At 39.8% G+C, this 19,028-nt stretch overlaps 1 protein-coding gene and 1 long non-coding RNA gene across 5 annotated transcripts in view; one reads left to right on the top strand and one right to left on the bottom strand.

Annotated features, from left to right (window-relative positions):
• Window positions 1-13,086, top strand: part of LOC137638543 (uncharacterized) — a 312,041-nt gene extending 298,955 nt beyond the window's left edge. For both annotated transcript variants that reach the window (XR_011044153.1, XR_011044152.1), the window contains exon 3: window positions 12,372-13,086. This is a non-coding gene — a long non-coding RNA (uncharacterized lncRNA). The remainder of the gene's footprint in view (window positions 1-12,371) is intronic.
• Tfb1 (transcription factor B1) overlaps window positions 5,592-19,028 on the bottom strand; it is a 69,139-nt gene continuing 55,702 nt past the window's right edge. For all 3 annotated transcript variants that reach the window (XM_068370671.1, XM_068370672.1, XM_068370670.1), the window contains exons 8-11: window positions 15,570-15,713; window positions 15,067-15,217; window positions 12,205-12,383; window positions 5,592-7,306 (exon numbers count right to left, since the gene is read on the bottom strand). In XM_068370671.1, coding sequence (XP_068226772.1) covers window positions 7,193-7,306; window positions 12,205-12,383; window positions 15,067-15,217; window positions 15,570-15,713 — 588 coding nt within the window. In that variant the 3' untranslated portion in view covers window positions 5,592-7,192. The remainder of the gene's footprint in view (window positions 7,307-12,204; window positions 12,384-15,066; window positions 15,218-15,569; window positions 15,714-19,028) is intronic.

Genomic DNA, 19,028 nt, shown 5'->3' with positions numbered 1-19,028 from the left:
CAGGATTCTTCGCCTTGACAAAGGCCACCCATTTTTTCCAGGAAGACTCATTGTCTTCTTGTTGACTTTGACTTGTATTCTTCTAAGAAGTTAATACTGTCTCTAGAAATCCCAAACCGTTTCTTGACCGCTAGGGCGAGAAAATCATGAGATGAAGGTTCTGGGTTTTCTCTGATGAAGCGGAGACGGTCAATTTCTGAACTTGCTGAGTCAGAACTGGTTCCGGCAATGGGATCAGCTTCAGGCGTAGTTCCGTTATCAGAGGGAACCAAACGCTGTTGGGCCACTTGTGGGCCACTATTGCTGCAGTCCCCCGAAAGGATCCCAGTTTGTCGAGGACTTTCAACAGAAGGTTAGTTGGAGGGAACAGGTAGACCTTGGACCATCTGTTCCAATTTATGGACATTGCATCTATCGCTTCCGCTAGAGGATCCTCGTACGGGGCTACATACCGGGGTAGCTTCTTGTTGTCGCTCGTTGCGAAGAGGTCTATCTGCAGTCCTGGGACTTTGCGTAATATGAAAGAGAATGATCTTGCGTCTAGAGACCATTCGGACTCTATCGGGTTGACCCTGGATAGTGCGTCCACCGTCACATTGCGGAACCCTTGAAGGTGGACTGCTGACAAGTGCCATCTCTTCTTCTTGGCTAGAGGAAGGATGGCCAATATCACTTGATTTATGTGAGGCGATCTCGAACCTTATCGATTTAGGCATCTCATTACTACTTCGCTGTCTAGAACCAAACGGATGTGGATTGAGCAGCGAAGTTTCATCTTTTTCAGAGATAGAAAAACTGCCATAGCTTCCAGAAAATTGATGTGGAAGGACTTGGAGAGGGGAGTCCAGGTTCCTTGGACTTTCCGATGATGAGAATGACCTCCCCACCCCTCCTTCGAGGCATCCTTATGAACGGTGACTGCTGGAGGAGGTGGTTTCAAGGGTACCTTGTTTCTTAGGTTCTTGGCCTCCGACCATGGCTTGAGTAGTGATCGCAGACGATTTGGTATCGGTCTTTGTAGATCTCTTCGAGCATTTGATGCGTATTTTCTCCAAACTCCTGATGCATCTTTAAATTGTGCTCTCAATACTGGATCTGTCACTGAGGCAAACTGGAGGGACCCCAACGTGTCGGATTGAAGGAGTCTTTTGACAGATTCTGCTATCTCTTTCCTCTTCTTTGATGGAATGGAAAGGCAGTGTGACTGTAGGTCCCAGTGGACACCCAGCCACTAGAACTTTTGAGCTGGAGAAAGCCGAGACTTTTTCAAGTTGATCTTGAATCCTAAGTGTTCCAGGAACTGGATCACTTCCTTGGAGGCTTGCATGCATTCTTCCTCGGATGCTGCCCACACCAGCCAATCGTCCAGGTAGGCTACTACCTGGATTCCTTTCAGGCGTAGTTGATGAATGACTGCATTCGCAAGCTTTGTGAATACCCTTGGGGCTATGTTTAGGCCGAAGGACATGGCTCTGAAAATGTACTTTCTTTTCTGTAGTTTGAACCCTAGGTAGGGGCAAACTTGACGGTGGATTGGAACATGCCAGTATGCATCCATCAAGTCTATAGAGACTGTGAATGTCCGTTTAGGCAAAAGGGTCCTTATGTGCTGAAGCGTCAACATTCTAAACTTGTGGTTCACAATGAACTTGTTGAGTTTTAATAAGTCCAGAATGACTCTGAGCTTTTCCGAATCCTTCTTCGAAACACAAAATAGCCTTCCTTGAAATCTGATGGACTTTGCCTTCCGTATAACTCTTTTGTTCAAGAGTTCCTGAACATATTCTTCCAGTACGGGGATTGAGTGTTGGAAGAATTGAGGGAATTTTGGTGGAGTTGAGCTCCAACTCCGTCCAACGATCCCGGAAGTGGAGAAGTCTCCCTCCTACCGGCAGCATCTCAATTGGAGTGCTGGTTGGAGGACTTGCCTCCTTGGCCACGTCCACCTTTGTTGCCCCTACCTCTGAAGGGGCGTCTAGAGGATCCTCGAAAGGAACCTCGAGACTTCGGCTTAAAGGTAGTTAATTGCCTTTCAAATACTGGGGTGAACACGGGCAACTGGGTCGCCAGCGTTTGGAGCACCAGTTGAAAGGTGGTGGTTGGTTGTGCCACCGCCTGGGGCATCGTGGCCATGGGAAGCTGTTGCTGTTGCTTTGGCCGAGAGGGCACTCTTGGTCGTTTTGACTTGTTCTTCAGCTGGGGACCCTCATCAGCGGAAGATTCCTTTTTAGAGGACAAGCCCCATTTGGAGAGGAGATTCCTATTCTCCGAAGCGGCTTTATCTACGACCTCTTTGACCACTTCACTTGGGAAGAGGTCTTTTCCCCAGATATTGGAAGCTATCAGCTTCCTTGGTTCGTGCTTCACTGTAGCAGAAGCAAACATAAACTCCCTACAAGCCCTTCTGGCTTTAATAAAATTGTACAAATCCTTGGTGACTGTTGCCAAATGAGATTTGGCAAAGACCATGTACATATCTGGGGTGTCTGGGATGCTTGCCATAGTCTCTAAGCCAGTCTGCAGAGACATGGAAGCAGCGAGACATTCCTTAGTCTCCTGTTCCCTGCGCAGGAGAAACTCTGACAGCTTCGGGAGATCTTCGTTATACTGCCGTCCAGCGATATCTGCCTCTAGCTTCCCAACTGTGCAGGTGTTATGGACATCCTTCCAATCCTTTTTCATCTGAAGGGAAGGCGAGGGAAAATGGTCAACACTCTTCAAGTGTAGGGCAAGGTTTCCCTGCCTCAACTGCTTTAAACCCCTTGTCCATAAAGGGGAAGGCACGTTTGGGGTCAGCAATAAAGGATGGGTGCTTTTTGCTGAGAGCCGGCACCTTGGAACTAGTAAAGGCCCTCTCTTTCAAGGTGGTTGTATATAAGGCCTGTGCCTTAGATAGTTCAAGGACAATCGTCTCCTTCGGCTCTGTTTCCTCCTTGGATGCTGGTTCCGTCCTCAGACGGACATAGCAATCCGGATAGGCCCCTTTACTAGGCCAAAATTCGATTTCCTTTACTGGAACTGTTCCCAGTTTCTCTGAGAGGAAGATCTTCCCCCCCCCCCCCCCCCGACATAGGCATATACTCTGCGTACCTCCATGGGTTAACGTCAGAGAAGGCGGGGAGGTCCTTGACGTTTAACTTCTTCGGGGCTAAACGTGACGCAACTAGCTGATGAATCTCCGTCCGGAAAGATGCTTCTTTCTCGGACGATTTTTTCTGAATGTCCTGCACCATGGACCGTAGCGAGTGTAGCGTACTTGTAATGGAATCCAACTGGGGTGCGGTGGAAGAAGTCGAAGGCGTCGGTTCAGTCACCGCTGCAGACGATACCGAAATAGTTTGTTTTCTCGACTTCCAGTCTCAGGTGGTATCTCATCCTCCTGCTCCAGTTCATCCACTAGGAGATTGTTCTCAGTCTCCTCTGTGACAACAGACATGTTGTCCTCTAATTGGATGCTCTGTAAGGCATCCGAAATGTCAGGTTCTTCCGGAATCTGAACTAAGGGGATCTCAGGTTGAGCCTGGGGAACAATTGCATCCGCAGATGCATTAGGGAAGAGACAATACCTCATCCTCTCATTAGGAAGGTATGGGCCAGAGGTGTTCTTCTGAAAACCCCTGACCCATTTTCGCAGCGTGTGCCTTGCTGCATCCCTAGACTCAGTAGACTTTTGATCATCAAAAGCCTTTTTAACCAGTTTGTCACAAACGTTACATACCTGTGGGTCCCAGTACTTGAGAGCCCCTCTGGTGACTGCGCAGCGAGCATTGGCCCTGCACATGCCATGTCCGTAGAAGCTCTTACTACGGACCCTGCAAAAGTTGTTACCGCACACGGGATGCTCCTCCTGTAAAGAAAGAAAAGCTATTAGTATTCAGTGAAATTCTCAGATTTCAGCATACATATTTTAATTAATATTTAATTAATATTAGCTTGGATAGAGTAAGCTAGAGAGTAGGAAAGACACCTACATGTGTTTCCTGTCCAGCCCATTGCTATGACCTCCTCCAATATTGAACTGTAGATTCATAATGAATTCAAGGGGAAGATAATATCCTTGGATATAAGGTGTCAGTCTCCCCTTAAAAGACAATACAAGAGCAATATGGGACATGTAAGAAAGTATTCTAAAGCCCCTAGGCTATTAAGTCTAGGAGCATAGAGAATTGTTCACCAAAACTCTCTTGTACGCTATCTTGGAAGAGGAAAAAGTTATGCAGTAATATCTTAATTGTATAAAATATTGCCTGAGCTTCAATAAAACTTTACCAGGAAGGTTATATCATGCATGAAGTGTGTAAGTGCCTAGGCTAGGAAGCCTAGCACTCGTGAGGCTCGATCATAAATAGCCAAATCCACGACAACAATGACATAATATAATATTCCCTAGCTAAATATCTAAAGTTATTAAAGCGAAATAATGCCGGAAAATCATTCTTGCTAACTAAATGAACAAGAAGAACGAGTGCGTCCATTGTGCCATCCGGCTGGCAACAGCTCTTGTTACGTTAATTACGATCTCAATCGAAGAGTAAAACTGGCAAGAGCTTACATTTACACAATCCTAAGATATTACTTAACTTTCCAGAAGCTGATGAGGCTGGTGAAGACATCATAGCGATGAAATACTTCCAAAATAGCGAGAGATAACATGGGATAACACCGGTCAGCAAAGCTACAAACAAAAGAATGGCTTGGTGGCGATTCGGTGCACTATTTACAGTACAGTAGGAGTGTCGAGAGCATCGCCTCTTTAACGACTCTCCTATATTCTTGCCACTTTTCCCTCTCTAAGCGAAAACGCTATTGGGGGTGTAGATAGCTGAGACGTGTCAAGAATAGGTCCTCTGATATACGCGATATCCCTTTTTAAATTTTAAGGGATATTCGCTCCAGGAGTTAGAATTCTGGATACCTTTGGTAAATTCTCTGGGATATATCACTGTAGTCAAATATACCTAGGAAGCTACTAACAAAGGAACTTCCATCAGGACGACATGGCCCGAGCCCAAAAATAATAATTATGCTTTCCAATATCTATATCTATTTCACCTCTTATTTTAATTGTGCTTTATGATTTAGCCCCATGGAGAGATGAGAATTGCCGATGTAAAGCTCTCTTTAATAGATAAAAGTAAGGTTTGCTTTAATTGCATACACACATTAGTAAAGATCAAGGAAAATGGTAAAACCAGCATTTTGTATTGGATAGCAGTTAGGGTACTTTAAATCCCCTGTAACTTCACATTTTGATGTGTATTTAGGAGAATGCCTGTCTGATAGCAGGACTATTTTTTGAATCAGGATTTTCTTTTTCTTTTTTTTTCAAAAACTTGAGCTGTAAAGTTTTTCATATGGATTTATTTATTTTTGCAGTTTGGTTGCTTGACTAACTACACAAGGGTCTACAGGCTTATTTTGATCATATTTGAGCTTTCACTTTTAGTCTAAAATTAAAATTAAATGCCCTTAGCTTATTTCATTGGAATCACATACAGAATAAACTTGAAAGATTTTCCATAAAATTCATAATGTCAGTGTGAATGGTTCAAAAAGTATTTCATAAATGAAAGGGTTGAAATGACACATGATTACAGTAAAATATAATTTATACAAAATTTGTTCGCAGTATCTTCACTGGAGTTGAAACAAAGACATCATAATGCTTTAAAAATAAGTGATACAAGTTAATATTTTCAACAACTTTTATAAATATTTCTCACTACTTTTTCAAAATGCTGCGTTGATACTTTATCCTCATTTCATTCCACTCCATAAATCTAACAAAGTATTACTGTACAGTATTTAGTTATTGCGTACTTCCAGTTAGACTTTTACAAGAGATAACAAGATTGGTGGGTCTCTGATTATACATTGTAAACATTCGGCCACCCACTTTAAAAACTGCCAAAGGGAGTCGGGTTGGGAAGTGGATACATTACTTTAAAAAGGGTCGACTGCTTTATGAAATGACTCTTTGTCAGAATACAAATATTATATAAAAAATATCAAAGGAGGCATGATATCGACTTTCTTCTTTGGTCTATACATTGACAGATTTACAAAATGCTTCTAGAAAATAATCTTTTATCAAGGCTTTCCAGTTCTTAATTAAGCTTAAGGCCATCCCCTTATTGAAATAGAAACCAGGGAAAATGAACACTGTTAACCTTAATGCTTTAAATTTACATTACGTAGCCGCATCTTGAATTTTAACCCTTTTAAGAGCAAGCTTGGGTTTACCTTGGGATATAATTTCCATCCTAACAACTGTTACACTACTTTCACAATCAGAATCCTTCTTCAGACAATCAATATTTTTAGCATATTTATTCAAATTGGTTTTACTTCTTTAGGTTACTCCATGGTTGAAGCAATTACATTAAAACATTGTGACTTCATGCCCAAAAGACTGTTACTGCATACAATAGGTTACAAATAATCATTAATAAAATGCAGTTCTTCATAACAGCTCTTTGCCAAATGTGGAAAGAGATACAATACAGTTCAGTATATCATTGCTTATCATATGGTATTGCTTTATTGTTGTCTTTTGGTTAAAATACTAAAATAATCACTAATGTCAAATTTCATTACCCAACTGTCATTTTTTGCAGTTGACCATGACACACCCTAACTTTTGATTTTTTTAGGTTATTTCTGAATATAAATAAATATTTTAAAATAAAATTAGGGAAGCTTTTGCCTATAATGCACTGGTAAGATATCAAAGTAAATCAGATAGCTCCATCATATAATTTGTTTGATCTGTATCGCATCAAATTCCCTTGATTTCCTTATTCATACGTGATACTTGATGGTAATACTGACATGGACACGTCTCCTCGGTAATACTCGTGCATTATTAAACTCATGCCCAAATACTTTGTTTCTGTATTTACAATGCCTGCTGAGGAGTCAAAACTAATATAATAGGTTCAGCAGAAAAACTTTTAATTCATGCATGTTATGATATACAATATATCAAATCTAACCAAAGGGTCTTTTTCACATTAGGAACATTATATTAAAGCCATGACTGAATCATTTCACTGGAGTATGTTAATTATGGAGGGTCACAAGGCAGTGCCAAAGATATGATGTACATGTGAATACTGTATTTACAGACTATTAATTTTTAACCTAAATTTGACATTAATTTCATATAATCTTTACCCTGAAGTAGCCCTTTTCACCTAGAATTTCGAGATTTCCAATTTTCATACTTGGTGTTTGCTATGTTAATCATTCCTAAGAGATGGTCCAAGATGGTTGTATTGCAGTTGTAGTCATTCACAGCCATATCCTGTAAAGGCATATAGATATGATGATCTTTTCACCAAGATTAATGTAGAATTAAAAAACCAAAATTTTTGTAACTACGGTTGTAATCAATTATGTACAGTGCTTAATTTGTTTTTAATTCCTTACTTTTCATTACTAACCATGGATTGACACACCAGAATGGACAAACTTTGCCATATGGCATATACTCTCTCTCATCATAAATCTAATTTAATAAAAAATTTGAGCGGCAAACTCTGATGTAACTAATGCTATACAGACAAATAAGACCATGACAAAGACAAACTCCTAATGAGTAAAAACTTAGTTTCTCATTAAAATTAGTACAAAATATCAATATTGTATCAAAGAAATTCTCTATACTAGAGCAACCAAAGAAAAGCTTAAATTTTTTTTCATGTAATTCATAAGATGCCTTTTTTTTCACGACGGATAGGATGTTTTCTAAGTTTATCTAGGCATTTTCTTCAAAGGCCTTCATCAATTGGCTCACCGACTGGTTGTTTAAAAGCGAGAGTGATGGCATTACCCCTGACTTTGTGAGCTCTGTTCCTGCCACTGCTAGCGGAAGAAAAGTCTCATACCAAGGTGTTGGGTCCTTTTCAGATAGTAGAGCCCTCACAGAACTCTAGCATTTCGTTTTCACCACCACCCAACACCTACCAGAGAGGGCGGATGAAAAAGGAATCAAACCTGGGGTCATGTGCCGCCATATTCTGAGTCAGCCACGAAAGTCCGGCACAAAACTGAAGGAGACCTCCTTACATACATAAGTGTGGGTGACCACATAAGAGACAGTGAATCTTGCTCACTCTCTTTGTTGATCCTAAAGCTAGCAGAAAGGCAGGCTTCAGGATCAAATCACTGTCTGACGGGCTCCTCAAAAGTTTAAACGTACGCATCAGATGCCCAAGGACCAAGGTCACATCACACTCATTGGGCCCGGAGATCCAGAGAAAGGTACAACTGCTCAAAGATTCTCACGAACATAGACAACTCCCAGAAAGCCAAAAGGTCTATGTCCTTCAGTTGATAAACCATACCCAAGGGTGAGCAGTAGCTTTTTATGGCCATAACCGAGACACTTCTCTTGGCGAAGGAAGACTATGAAATCCTCAATCTGTGCTAAAGACACTAACTGGAGAAATACCCTTTTTAATGGCCTACTTAGCTTGTTATCTGTAACCTCCAGAGATATCTGTACATCTGTGCAGTGCCTTGCAAAAATCCTTTTGCTTGGGAGAAAACTGGATAGTTTTCACCTGTGAAGAACTAAAGAATCCATGGACTGATGGTACCCTAGCAAGTGCAGCTGAAGGGGTCAACTATCCCAGGACCTCAAGTAGACGGGCCAGCAGATCAGGATATCATCTTGATACCTGGCATAGTTGACTACTGGCTAGATCAGCCTGTAGGAGGAAAATAATGTATACATCCAGGTGATGCCATGGGTGTTGAAAATTGAATACTGCCCATAGAGACTATCCGTTGATACATTCCTCTTGGCCAGAGTATGCAACACCACCCACATGCGCATATACTTCAACTCATTAGCCACGACGGTAGAGCTGTCACTCATCAGCAATATCAAGTGCCTTGAACGTTCTTGAAATGCTTGCAACCCTAGAAAGGCTGAATATGCCTATCCTCTTCAGACCACGCCCCTGAGAGGAAACCAGGTCGTCCAGGTGTACTCAAGACCCCTCCTTTGAAGCATCCAAGAACAGAGGCAAGTCTGGATGTAAGAAGTCAAGTAAACTCCTCTAGTGAGGATTTTCTCATCAAGCCACCAGGTCAGATTGTCACAGAGCTCCTGTGACACAGACATAGGTTGGAACAGGGGGATCCCTGTTGGCTACCCAATGATCCTTCTGACACCACTAAAGCCACCTTTACTCGAGTCACCCATGAGGAATGAGCTTCTCTATCAAGGAAAGATGCCCGAGAAGATGTTGCCACTGCCGAGCTAGAACATCTGTTTTGGACAGAAAGGGTCGTGCAACCTCATCAAGCTTGCAAACACAGATCGTCCGTGGGAAAGACTTAATTACTGCAGTGTCTATCAGCATGCTCAGGTACTTGTACATCAACTTGTGAAGGGTATGAGATTCAAATTCTCCCAGTTAACCATAATCCCCAGATCATGACCAAATGTGAGAATCCGTTCTTGATCAACCAATCATTGAGATAAATTAGGAGACGTATCCCTCACGAGTGGGCCCAAGTAGGTACCCTGGTGAACATCTGACAAGCTGTATGCAGTCTGAAGCAGTCTTGAACTGGTATACAGTAATGTAGAGGGAGAAGCAGAGCCACTTCGCTTGAGAGTACGTCCTTCAGATCTACTAAAAGAATGAAATCTTCCTCTCTGAAGGCAGAGAGCATAGACTGCACTGTTTCCATCCAGATTTTTTATCAGAGGAGAGAGGTCAATGACTGGTCTTTCCACCCGCGGGTCACCTTTTCCACCAGGAAGAGACGCCTGTAGAAGGCTAGAGATTCGTTTCAGATGATTTCAATCGCGTTCTCCAAAATTGCTTTCACCTCTGTCTGCAACACAAGGTTGCTTCATTGGAAATTCTTATGAAACAGGAGATGGGTGGGGTGGTCCAAAAAAGGTAGTAAGTAGTTATTCAGAAAGACACTTACTACCCAAGACTCGGCCCCAATGTTTCTATAGGAGGCTGGTAGTCCAAAAAAGGTAGCAAGTAGCTATCCTGAAGGACACTCACTACTAAAGACTCGGCCACAGTGTTGCTACCACATTAGCCAGTGGAGACAAAAACAACCCTCTACTCTTGGTAAAGGGATAGGGACACACAAAACTCGCCATTTCCGTCTTCCCATCTCAACCGTTCCTGAAAGGAGCGGGCTCTGAATGGGCGCAAGGCCCTTCCTTAATGCAGGCGCACCCATAGGTTAGGCCAGAATTCTTAAAGGTAACATCTCGGTTAATCAAGAAGTCGTGCAATGGGTTTGGCCAGAACCCTGGAAGGCATCAGCTCGGTAAATCATGGAGCCATGAAAGCATTCCACCATGACTTTGCCACTGCCAGTACACAATTTTCTGGATCGCATACCGACAAATTCCTAACCTGCTCAACAAGCAGAGACAACAGCATTCCATCTCTTCAAGAACCTGTTAGGACACAGGTTAGCTGTCTGGTGAGCGAGGTAGGTGACTGCCTGCCCTCTAAACAGCACAAGGCACTTGTACTTCTACAAAGCCTCCGGGGGTTGACATCCCTGCTAAACTGAAGCATTGCTGCACCCGATTATTGGCCAACCCAGGACGTAGCATGGAGAGAGGGTATGGCCATCAACTTCCAAGGCCGAGAAGGCAATATCTTTCGCCTCGAATCTGTAGTTAGAGCCACCCCATCACTTAAACTGACAGGTATGCCTGCAGAGGTGCAGGCGTGGTATTCTCCGCCATATGGAACTTCTACTGCCTAAAGAGAAGGAAAGATTTGTTTGACCTGCAGGAACAAAGAGAATTCTTGGATCCACATATCTGATCATCTACCCACTCCAAAGCCAGATTCATAAGATTCAACCAGTAAAACTACGAGGAGTTCAATCCTTAAGAGGCATCAAAGTGCCGATCAATTAACGAAATTGTCATTGGAACTGGAGTCACGGTTGCTTCCCCAAGCCATTGCACTCACAAATGAGAGAAAATCCCTTCACAAACATTCTCCAACACGAGTAGTCTGCCTCTGGAGGTTTTAAGCTCCGAAGCCCACGACACATTCTGTTCCTAAGCATCATCATCCTCCACCAAAGGCAGCATGCTACTGAAGATCTACCCCCCCTCCCCTACCAGTACGACCGCTCCGTCCCAAGGACAAAACTAGGTACATAGTCGGGGGCCGACAAAGGCTCAGGCAAGCCTGCAGCAACGGGAAATCTACGCGACTCGCTGATCTACCGAATCACAAGCAATCCAGTCAACGATGGAGGGAGGAGCAGACATCCAATGTAGAGAGGAAGGGAGATGGAAGTCATCGTAGCTCCTCTATCATCCTTAGGACACCTCTGTAGTGTCGCAGACAGTGCTGCCCCTGCGACTACGGTTGACCTTCCTAGACTTCTTCAGCCGAGATGAACAGTCTGAGGGATAGGATGATAAGGAGAATAAGGGTAACTACGTACATACTTAATCCTGCTTTTGCAAGCAAAGTGGTTGGGATTTGAGCGACCGCATACATAGTTACTACCCTGAGGGAAAGACCACACAGGTTGCTTGCACAGGAGCCACAACACAAGGGCACACTGTCACAAAGGAAGAAGGCGCACTCAGAAGGTGGAAGCACAACCACCGACACGGAAGGAAGGGGAACAGACCCTAGACCCACTGCAGTCAAAGGAAAAATGAATAGAGAACTGAATGAGGCGGAAGTACCCCTTTCAAGTCAGATAACTGTTATACCTTTCAAATGTTCAATTCCAGCTCATGCCAAAATAATCTCCCTAATTAAAGAACAAGGTTTTGTATGTTGCATAGGAACAAATTAAAATTAAAACCATTGTAATTTACCTTGAAAAGTAATTATCTAATTGTTCTATTCTAATCAACCTTATCAATTTCCTCTTTCCTAAGACATTGTTAATATGTGAAAATTCCCTCATTTTACAATATTTCCTTGCAATTTCAACTGTTGATAGAGTGGTAAATTTGAATTAAAAATGATTTCAATTACCTTGGGACATTTATGTGCAGTTAATTCTGCCACACTCCTATGCTGGGTCTTTCAGTTCTATGCAAATCCTTTTAAAAAGGTCATGCCAAATTTCAGTCATACCATTACATTAATTCTGATACAAAATGCTTTAGTAACATTATGCAGAAATATATAATCATTCTAACTTGTATAATAGCACAATATGCAAACTTACCCGAAACGGTCTAATTGTTTTTTCATGGTAGCGACAGAGGGTTTGATGCATTCTGTGAAGTTTTTCCTGTAATTGTGGTGTTCTTGGAGGAAAACAAGACCAAAAATGCCTTAACAGTTCTCCTGCACTGCTGTATACTAATGTAAGTTCTTTGTGTAATTTTCCAGGAAGTTCATCACCTGAAAGATGGACCGAAGATGATCAAGAAGTTTCTAGCGCTTCAGACAAGAGGCATAAAAAGTAAAAGTATTTACTTGAAGGATACATTTTGTTTACCTTAATAAACAGTTTCCAACTTTATCTAGTATGATTTTCCTTTTTGAAATGAAGGGGACAAAAAACTTGGTTACAGAGAGATGAGATAAAGAATAGAATTTTAGAAATTTATATTGTGAGAACAGAATAAAATACCTGACAAGAAAAAGCAGTAATGATTTATTCCAAGCAACATTTCCTTTTTATTGCATTGTGCCAAAATAGATGTATTTTCAGAACTTATAAATGCATAATAAATTGGAAATACAGTATACTCATTTTGAAATTGTACGTCATTTATATTTCATAGAAATTAATCATAAATAGAAAAATTCATGGCCACTATGATAAGTCTAAAAATTTAAATAAGTACATATAAATATTGAACTACATTCAATCAAAAACTAAGCAGCTCATTTGATAACCTCACAATTTGTATATTATTTCCTGTACAGGTATTAATCTCGCATCCTTATGCATTGCCTTAAATTTTGGTATATTTAATAATGTTATTACTTGGCTGCTCAAAATATGTCATTTGGGATTACTTTGAAAGGATTGGTGCTGATTAAAAAAAAAATGAATCACTTCATCCAACCACTTAACTCTCTTCAATGAAAATTGACTTATCTAAAATCATCATATAAAATAACCATTAATTGAGGCAAAATAAAATTATCAAAGAAGAAATATTAATTTCAAAATCCATGCACTGTTTTACAGAGCTAAAGTAACAAAGTAAATTACATATCTTAAGTACTCACCAATACCATCATCATTATTATTATTATTATTATTATTACTAGCTACCCCCCAAAATTGGGGGAAGTGCCTTGGTATATGTATGTATGAACTAGCCAAGCTACAACCCTAGTTGGAAAAACAAGATGCTATAAGCCCAAGGGCTCCAATAGGAAAAAATAGCTCAGTGAGGAAAGGAAATAAGGAAATAAATAAATGAGAATAAATTTACAATAAATCATTCTAAAAAAAGTAACAACGTCAAAACAGATATGTCCTATATAAACTATTAACGTCAAAAACAGATATGTCATATATAAACTATAAAAAGACCCATGTCAACCTGGTCAACATGAAAACATTTGCTCCAACTTTGAACTTTTGAAGTTCTACTGATTCAACTACCCGATTAGGAAGATCATTCCACAACTTGGTAACAGCTGGAATAAAACTTCTAGAGTACTGTGTAGTATTGAGCCTCATGATGGAGAAGGCCTGGCTATTAGAATTAACTGCCTGCCTAGTATTACAAACAGGATGGAATTGTCCAGGGAGATTGAATGTAAAGGATGGTCACAGTTATGAAAAATCTTATGCAACATGCATAATGAACTAATTGAACGACTAATATCTAGATCAGGAATAAGAAATTTAATAGACCGTAAGTTTCTGTCCAACAAATTAAGATGAGAATCAGCAGCTGAACACCAGATAGAACAATACTCAAAACAAGGTAGAATGCAAGAATTAAAACACTTCTTCAGAATAGATTGATCACCAAAAATCTTGTAAGACTTTCTCAATAAGCCAATTTTTTTTTGCAATTGAAGACAGACCTAATGTGTTTCTCAAAAGTAAATTTGCTGTCGAGAATCACACCTAAAATTTTAAAAGTCATACAAATTTAAAGAAACATTATCAATACTGAGATCCGGATGTTGAGGAGCCACCGTCCTTGACCTACTTACAATCATACTTTGAGTTTTGTTAGGATTCAACTTCATACCCCATGATTTGCACCATACACTAATTTTAGCTAAATCTCTATTAAGGGATTCACCAACCCCAGATCTACATTCAGGGGATGGAATTGATGCAAAGAGAGTAGCATCATCTGCATATGCAACAAGCTTGTTTTCTAGGCCAAACCACATGTCATGTGTATATAGTATGAAAAGTAATGGGCCAAGAACACTACCCTGTGGAACACCGGATATCACATTCTTATACTCACTGTGGTGCCGGTGCCCATCAACAACAACTCTTTGAGATCCATTACTTAAAAAATCAATAATAATGCTAAGAAATGACCCACCCACTCCCAACTGTTTCAGTTTGAAAACAAGGGCCTCATGATTAACACGGTCAAAGGCAGCACTAAAATCAAGGCCAATCATACGAACTTCCTGACCACAATCAAGGGATTTTTGTACAGCATTGGAGATTGTAAGAAGGACATCACATGCTCCAAGGCCTTTACAAAAACCAAATTGCAAACTAGGGAATAGTTTATGACATTTTGCCCACAGACGTTAAAAATCTTTAGATAATATGGGAGTTATGGAAATTGGGCGGTAATCAATGGGACCACAAACACATTTACATAGAGGAGTAACATTACCAATTCTCCAACAAGTGCTAAAAGCTCCTCTTCTTGCTAACTTGCGCAAAATAACAGATAACTTTGGAGCCAAAAAATCTGCTGTCTTTATAAAAAACAAAGGAAAAATACCATTTGGGTCTACACCTCCATAAGCATCAAGGTCCATCTCACGAGATCGAAAAGCTAAACTAGTTAGTTTAGCCTCAGGAAAACAGGAATGAGGAAGTTCAAGTTTTTCAATACTCAAACTTCTTATAACATACCTGACCTAATGCCTGCACTTGTTCTACTTCTCCGGCACATATCACTAAATTGCTGAAGATTCATATATGCAGCGTCTGGATCCTGCGAATGTGGCAAGTCTGGCTTCCAGTTGCTCACAGTGGCCACAAGTTGTTGTTGTAAAATGTTCACCTACAGATAAAAACAATGAAAAACGTTATCAGATGAAACGAGATAAATGACGACAACTATTCCAATAGAAAATATAATGCTCGTCAAATACAGAAATATACATAACTGAAGTTGCCTATTGTTCATTAAAATACTATCTTATATCTATAAAAATTTCATTACATGCACTATAAATAAGTCTTCCCAAATCAAATTCAACCCAGTATAAAAAACTTCAGCAATTCATGTGTATACTGTACAGTATACCCATATACCTACTATATGAAAAACCAATTTCTAAAAAAACAAGAAAAACCATAGTATCAAACTATAACAAAAACTTTTATATTTCAAAACACTAAAATCTACTTGCCTGACGAGGTTCGAGGTTTTGTACGGTGGTGTATTCTGTGGGCCCTATCAAGTACCGATGTGTTTGATTTATAGTTAATGAGGCACTTTCTACCTTGGAAGGACCCTGAAGATCATCATACGTTACTTTTTCTTCTAAGCGAGCCTTGAAAAAAAAAAAATTATAATGTAACTATTAGGGTGTCAGGTTTTCTACGAATTCAATATATTGCCTAATAGAAAGTTTGCAATCATCAATTTCAGAATATTTCCAAAGAATTAGCTAAATAGAAAATAAAGGTAAAGGAAAGATTTACCACGTTAGTAAGGAATCTTATTCATCCTGTGAAATACTATTACGTTAAAAATTAAACTTTGGCAAATATTTTCTACCATACATGCACGACGTGAATTCAGCGGAAAACAATGAGGGCTCTGCACTTCAGTGCATTTTAACACAGTTTCAAAATAATCAAAATTAATGATACTGTACTGTAATACAGGATTTAAAAATAGGTAGTATTGTACATATGGATCTAAGAAAAAACAAGTAACCTGTCTCCAAACTACAATCAGTGATTATTTCTAATGAATAATCATGAACTATTAAGTGCAATGACTGGATTGGGTTGAATTATGGTTAAAGGCCACCCACCAATCCAGTGAAGTTATTTAAATTTGTCATAATTTTGATGAATGAATAGATTGAGAACAAGTAAAAATAAAGAATCTAATCAAAACCTAAAGTAAAAATAATGTAGTTACACAATTAAAAATATTAAAAAATGTATAATAAAAATATGGATACTTTTTTTAGTCTTCTTGAGGTTCTTGAAACATCATCACTTTGGTAAGATTAAAGGGTCATAAATTAAGTCTTGGCTGGCTGTTACTTAGTTTCAAAATTGGAATATTCAACTGAGAAAATGCCTTCTTAAGAGTTTACATTCCATGGTGAAAGTTCTAGTTGAACTAATTTAAAAAAAAAAAAAAAAATGCTATGATGAGTTGCAGTCAAGGGATCAGAAGGGTGTGTGCCTCTTCCTGCACAGCTGACTTGCCTAAATGAGAATAAAGTAATTTCTTCCTTTTTAAAACCAAATTAGGCAAGGTGTGAACGGCTTCCCTTAAGCCTTCAATGGCATTTGATGACCATTTGTGGGTTCCGAGACTAACAAGGGAGTCTTCCCAAAGACTAACAGGCTTCTGTACCCTATGTCAATATGAGTGAAGAGTAAGTTATGTTTTCATTAGTTCAAGATAAGAAAACTCTTCTATGGCATAGGTATGAGATCTCTAAGTCTTCAAAGGGTGGCTTATTATTAAGTCACTGATAAACAGCTTCCTAAACCAGTCAAGATTGGAGCAGAAGCTGATGCATGAGCAATGGCAGGATCCATGGAGGAAGGGTTAAAAACAGGTTCTCGAGCTGGAAGAATAAGATCCAAAACAAGTTATTTCCTTAAAAACCCTTTAGGTGTCTGGTGGGAGGAGCTGTAGAGACCAAACAAGCGAGAAGACATACCATCTGCGGAAGGAAAGGGGGCCGGAGCACAGATGCCAAAGAGACACTAAAGCTAACCATCAATTGTTTCTGTTGGACAAATTAGTGGATTAAGCATAAAGAACTAACTACAAAGATGCCAGAAATTAATATCCTGATCTGGTATAATGAATCTAATAGACAGCAGGTCTCTAAGCAACAAATTCAGATGAGTCCCCACCTTAAGAACAGGCAGGAGAACAATACTCGAAACAAGGTAGAATTAATGTATTAAAACATTTCCGAAGGATAGACTGATCACCAAAACTCTTATGACTTTCTCAATAAGCAAATTTTTTGTGCAAGAAACTAAAGAAGAAACATACCAAATGTGTTCCTCAAAAAGTAAATTTGTACAATGTCAAAGAGACCTTGTCAATGCAAAGATCTGGATATTGAGCCATTTTCCTTGACCTACTTACAACCATGCACTGATTTTAGCTAGATCTCTATTAAGGGATTCAGGAACCATAGCTCTACAGTTATGAGATGGAACTGATACATCATCTACATTTGCAATGAGCTTGTTTTCTAAGCCAAACCACATATGTGTATAGAGTATGAAAAGTAAAGGGCCAAGAACACTACCCTGAGGAACACCAGATATCACATTCAACACCAGATATCACATTCAACAACTCTCTGCAATCTATTACTTAAATATTCAATAATGATGATAAGAAAGACCCCCCCCCCTACTGTATTCTCATCGGTCTAAGTTTGAAAATAAGCACCCCAGAATTAACACTTTCAAAGGCAGCAATAAAATCAAGGCCAATCATACAAACTTCCTGACCCCAACCAAGGTATTTCTGTACTGTACTGGAAACTGTAAGAAGGGCGTCAAATAATGAACGTATAAAGACAGATCAACAAATACTGTACTATGATCAACATATAATAAGAAAAGGCATTATGAGTGGTTCCCCCTTTAAAAATCTTATCAGCATCAAGCTACTGACATCCTTTGCTGCTTACGAAATGAGTTGCAAGATCAACCAACAGGGCAGAATAAGGTGCAGGAATAAGGGTAGTGAGAACGCTCATACTGGAATGTTCAGGAACAGGAAGAGTACTGATGGACTCAAATTAGTTCACAGAATGACCACTATTCTTGACAGAAGTGTTCAATACATTGGAATAGCTAGCTAGCTATACATAGAATAGAGAATGCCACCAAAGCAGAACAGGAGATAAGCAAGACAAGAAGCTTGTAGTTTCTGCCATGCACTCGGCTATAGTGTCGACTATAGGCCGACCGACTAAAGGAATAAAAGGCAAATAAGGGCATACACTCTATCAAGATGTTCTGAGGCTACATCACAAATGAAGCTACCAGGTGCAAGCAGTCTCTTGGACTGAGCCATTCTCAAAAAATGAGCCACACACTAACAGCTTCTGGAAAAGTGAGGCACGAAATAGTGCTTCAAAGGAATCTAGATTAATCATAATTTGAAGATACAGATTGATCCTTTGGAAAGCAGGAGACTGATGACAAAAAACTGAACAACAGGTATGAGGAAGAAAAAAATTCTTTACTTGAGATACTGGGGATTAATCGCCATACCTCTTACATGTTAATGAGCACTCTTAGCATTTATGCTATAACATAACCCAAGTGGAAATCTTAAGGATCTTCAAGGGAAACATTTGGACAGTTTGCTACCTAATTGACTAATCTGTCTGAATAGATTTGTCATTGCACCCACCATTCAGCTCACAATATTCACCTCTAAACTATTCTTGTGGAATGTAGGCATAATACAAAAGCCCTCACAATATCTAAATTTAGTATCTTCAAATGACAACTTAAAAAAATGAAGAAAAGTATTTATACTGAGCTATGTATCAAAGTGACTAAGATATAAGGCTGAAGACTTATTTGGACCAACTCTCATGTCATGCCACAAGAAAACGATGTGATTAAAGTAATGCTAA

This window comes from Palaemon carinicauda, chromosome 3 (genome assembly GCF_036898095.1).
Source record: "Palaemon carinicauda isolate YSFRI2023 chromosome 3, ASM3689809v2, whole genome shotgun sequence".
Lineage (NCBI taxonomy): Eukaryota > Metazoa > Arthropoda > Malacostraca > Decapoda > Palaemonidae > Palaemon > Palaemon carinicauda.
The sequence above is the reverse complement of the archived record's forward strand: the minus strand, read 5'-3'. Positions and strand labels throughout refer to the sequence as shown.